The sequence below is a fragment of the Nylanderia fulva genome, unplaced genomic scaffold (assembly GCF_048542155.1).
Source record: "Nylanderia fulva isolate GAGA-0341 unplaced genomic scaffold, ASM4854215v1 Scaffold371, whole genome shotgun sequence".
Classification (NCBI taxonomy): Eukaryota; Metazoa; Arthropoda; class Insecta; order Hymenoptera; family Formicidae; genus Nylanderia; species Nylanderia fulva.
In genome coordinates, this window is record NW_028190446.1 from 9,669 (window position 1) to 14,255 (window position 4,587).

A 4,587-nucleotide genomic window follows, 5' to 3' on the forward strand; every position below is an offset into this window, starting at 1 on the left:
TGGATTGCCATATTACTGAACAATCATACAATAGCATCCTTTCCTTTAGCCTTGTTCTGTATTGTCTTTTTTGTTTCTGTGTCAATATATTTTTCTGATTGTCAATTACTACATCCAGCTTTGGCAGATAATACTTTTTTGTTTTCTTAGAGGTATATTTAAATTTTGATTTAGACATATTTTCATAAGTGGTCTATTTAAATAACAATTTCGGTCTCGAAGTTTTAAATATATTGAATGAGATCCGTTTTCAAAACATCTGCCATCTTCATCCATATTTTTGAAAGTTTGTGGGTAATTATCGACAATTTTTTCCGCTACTATCTTGAACGCTTTAGCTAGTATAAATTTTTGTACATTTCTCATTTCTGAAACTGTATGATTCACAACCGCATTTATTGCACATTTGCTGCGACGTCCACTTTCTAGTTCTTTAATCACTGGCGATTCTAAATTATTCCATGGTATTTGAAAATGTGTCCAAATTTTATTATTTTTATTATTTAATATTTTATTTGTTGGCGATGCAGTAGATCGCGAACTTGGTGAAGATGGAAAAAATTCTTCATTTAAACTAGATGTGTATGAAGCAGTATCAGAAGTTATGTTAGATTCAGTTTCATTTTGTGTAGACCAAGATTCTTTATGCTGTAGCAATATGCAAATTTCACTAGAACAAAATTTTAGAATATCAGAGTCATTAACTATTGTGCCATCTTTTTGCAAAAAAGATTTGAACCAACAATACCAAGTTTAATATTACTTTTGCAATGAGATCCGATAGCATATTTTCTGATTCATTAATTACGAGTGATATTTTTTCTATTGGCAGACCAGACTTTATACAAATATGACATCTATAAAATAAAAAAACATGTATATAAATATATGTATAATACAATGAAAAAAAATAATGCTGAAATATAAGTTGTTTACATAATTTCAAAATCCAAACTTATAAATCAAGAGGTATGTATTTGAAGACATATATGGAAATGGATTTTAAATTAGTTTCAAGAATAGGATGTGGTGCAAGGAAACAAGTATGGAAACAAATTGATTTTCTCAACATTGTAATGTTGATCTTTAATTTCAAACTGTTCATAAACACAAAAATCAGGATTGTATATAATTGTTGTTGTACTATCCAAACAATAAATATTTGTATAGCACTTATTTATTAAAATGTATTTAATTTTGGAAATAATGAAGTGATCATAACAATCTTTACCTATACAGATACACATATTTTTTTATATACAGATACACATATTTTTTTATACGTAATTCCTTTAAAAGTAACTTGTGAGGATATGTATTTTACATTTTTATTTTGTTTGTTATGAAAATAATCCGTTATTATAAAAGAAATCTGATCATTATTGAAGTTTTCGGAAATATATTCTTGTGCATTATCTGCTATTGCCAAAGTATAGTACCTATTCTTGAAATATTGACTTCGTAAAAATTGATGTTTGTGTGATAATAATTTTGTTATATTCTTTAAAATTTCGAGAATATTTAACAATGTTCTTAAAATACCTATGTTTACTTTCAAATCGCAACGTTCATAAATGTTTCAACGGACCAAAAGATATAAAGTTAAAGAAGGATAATGAGATATATAATGATGTTTCGATTTTAATTTGATACTTGGAAAACATTTTAGTCTCAATAATAAATATTAATTTATCTTTTTTCGTAATAACGCGATTTGACCAATGGATAGAGCAGAAGCACATATTAAAGAACATATTTCTTGAAGAGAAATACTAAAATCCAAACATAATTTTCAATATTTTTAACTGAGTCAAAAATAGCTAACATTAACAACATTCTTCTAATTTGATTTGCGGTGCCTGCAATTTTAAATAAATCTTTTATAAGAGGAATGCTATTACATACATAGTAGTTATACTATGGGGGTTCTAACTCAGGTCCTCTGAAAGGGGTGCGGGGCGGGGGGTTTTCGGGGGCGAGGGGGTATGACGTCACGCGGGCGGGGGGTCTTATCAGCAGATAAGCTTATCTTATTAGCTCAAGTTACCTGATAAGGGGCTCATATCACCTGATAAGGGGCTCATGTTACCTTATATGTTTATAAACAAAAGATAAACATTCCAGCGATATTTATTACAAGATAAGATAAATATTCCAGCAATATCTATTACAAGATAAGATAAACATTCCAGCGATATCTAAGTTTTCATAAACAAGATAAGATAAGATAAAAAATTCTGGGTAATCAAATTCTAAGAATTATTAATGGCTGCCGCTGAATCCAGGCTTGGATCGAGCGCCGACAATTAAATATTTATTACAGCGATATCTATTACAAAAGGGCTGCCGCTGCCGACAATCAGGGGGGGGGGTTGCGTTTCTTCTCCTCATACGTTATCTGTATATTTCTAAAAAATATAATCAAATTCTAAGAAGGGCCACCGCTTGGCATGCGCCGACAATCAAGGGGGTTGCGTTTCTTCCCCCATACGTTATCTGTATAATTCTAAGAAATATAATTAAATTCTAAGAAGGGCTGCCGCTTGGATCCGAGCGCCGACAATCAGTTCTCTAAAAATCTAAGATAATTAAATTCTAAGAAAGGCTGCCGCTTAATCCAGGCTTGAGCGTCGACAATCAAGGGGGTTGATGCATGATCTACACGTTATCTGTATATTTCTAAGAAATATCAGCGGGTAAAGTTTCGGGGCGAACAAGTTGCTGCCTGCAACCTCGCCGCTTGCGGCCTCGCTGCCTGCAACATGTTTTTGCATGGGATTGCATTTCACCCTCGCGGTACCTCCCCAATAAGCGGCGGTTCTTTATTGTTTATCTTAGGAAGAAATACCAGCGCCGATAACCAGCGGCTGCAGGAATTTATAAACAAAACAAGCGCCAAAAATCTACGTCATCTAAATTTTTCTCGTTCGTACGTTGACGAACAAAGAGTTGATCGGAATATATAATAAGGACCGATGCCGCTGCCGAGTCATAGTACGGTGACCACTGGCGAGCGCATGCTTTCCTCAAGGAAAAATAGCTGTGAGAAAAAAGTTTAGTGTGCAATTAAAGTAGTTATTTCTGTGCAGTACAAATGAATTTTTTACAAAAATGGAGAACGCGGAGAATGTTGAGCGCGACCTGTTGGAGCGTTCCCGCCAAGTCACCATCTTGGGCGAATATTTCGGATGGCTGCAAGAGTGTGAAGAGTTTATCGAAGAGCTGGAAGAACGCAGCCGTGTCAAGCGTCCGCGTCTCTCGATTGGACATAGACAATCTCTGGTGGCGAGAATAGCGCGACTCGAGAGTGCAAAAGTGCGCTTGCAGAGACGGTATGTCGGTGAATCCATGCCTGGATTCAGCGGCGGCGGCGGATTTAGTGGTGGCGGCAATAACGTGCAAAGACTCGTTTGGCGCGAAATCGATACGGCGTTCGATAGCCGTATACTGACCGGTGCGGTAATTAACTCAGACTATATCGAACCACGTCAATTTTTGGAAAATGCCAAAGACATTGTAGTCGAGAACGTAAAGAATGTGCTACAGAGACACGTCAGTGTGAAAGTGAACACTGTTTTCAACGGCGAATTTGTGTCCGGTGACAAGCGCGCCAATAAAAGTATCAATACGAGAAACTTTGAACTCTTTCGCACGTCTGATGTACGCGAGTGGTACGATCGCCGCGTAATCGAGCCCACGCTAGCATCGCTAGAAGAGTTCCAGGAACGCGATAGCGGCTGGGCATTGTCGCGGATAATAGATTTGACAGTGAATGTAAATAAGTACAATCCAATGCGCGCGGGATGTCATGTCAAATTACCGCAAAAAATTGTGACAAAGAAAGCGGTTGTTAATGTGCGATCAGCGGACAATGTGTGTTTTGCATGGTCAGTGGTGGCCGCTCTGTACCCTGCTGAAAGAAATGTGGATCGGGAATCCTCCTATCCGCATTACGCCACAGTGCTGAATCTCCAAAACATTAAGTTTCCAGTGACTGTGAATCAAATTAAAAAATTTGAACTGGCAAACGACATCTCAGTAAACGTGTACATCATCGACAACGAGAACATCGTCCCGCTACGTCTTTCGGAAAAAAAGAAAGACAGACACGTCAATCTGCTGTACGTGGAAGACGAAAACAGCGTCGGGCATTTCGCGTGTATAAAAAATCTGTCTCGCCTCGTGAGCTCACAACTGAGCAAACACAAATGTAGAAAATTTATCTGCAATCGGTAAGTATATATATATTTATTACACGTAAATTATATTAAAAATAATTTTAAATAAATTTTTTATTTTTACAGATGCCTACATTATTTCTATTCTGAGGACCAGTTGCAGGCGCATATGGAAGATTGCGGAAAACTAAACGACTGCGCTATTTAGTTGCCGAGCGACAAGGACAAGTGGCTCAGCTTCGACAACTACACGAGGAAGGAACGGCTGCCGTTTGTGGTGTACGCCGACCTCGAGTGTGTTTTGACAAAGACCGAAGATGTAAAAAATTATCAACACCATCAAGTATTCAGCATCGCGTATTACGTACAGTGTTCGTATGACAGTTCGTTGTCCACATACAATTCCTGC

At 36.8% G+C, this 4,587-nt stretch overlaps 1 protein-coding gene and 1 pseudogene across 1 annotated transcript; one reads left to right on the forward strand and one right to left on the reverse strand.

Moving 5' to 3' along the window:
* Window positions 1–334: 334 nt before the first annotated feature.
* LOC114932925 (uncharacterized) lies at window positions 335–857 on the reverse strand (annotated as a pseudogene).
* A 2,254-nt stretch (window positions 858–3,111) lies between these two features.
* LOC146722084 (uncharacterized) lies at window positions 3,112–4,236 on the forward strand. The gene has a single exon (XM_085485529.1). It carries the CDS (start codon window positions 3,112–3,114, stop codon window positions 4,234–4,236), a length of 1,125 nt encoding a protein of 374 aa, XP_085341655.1.
* The last annotated feature ends 351 nt before the right edge of the window (window positions 4,237–4,587 follow it).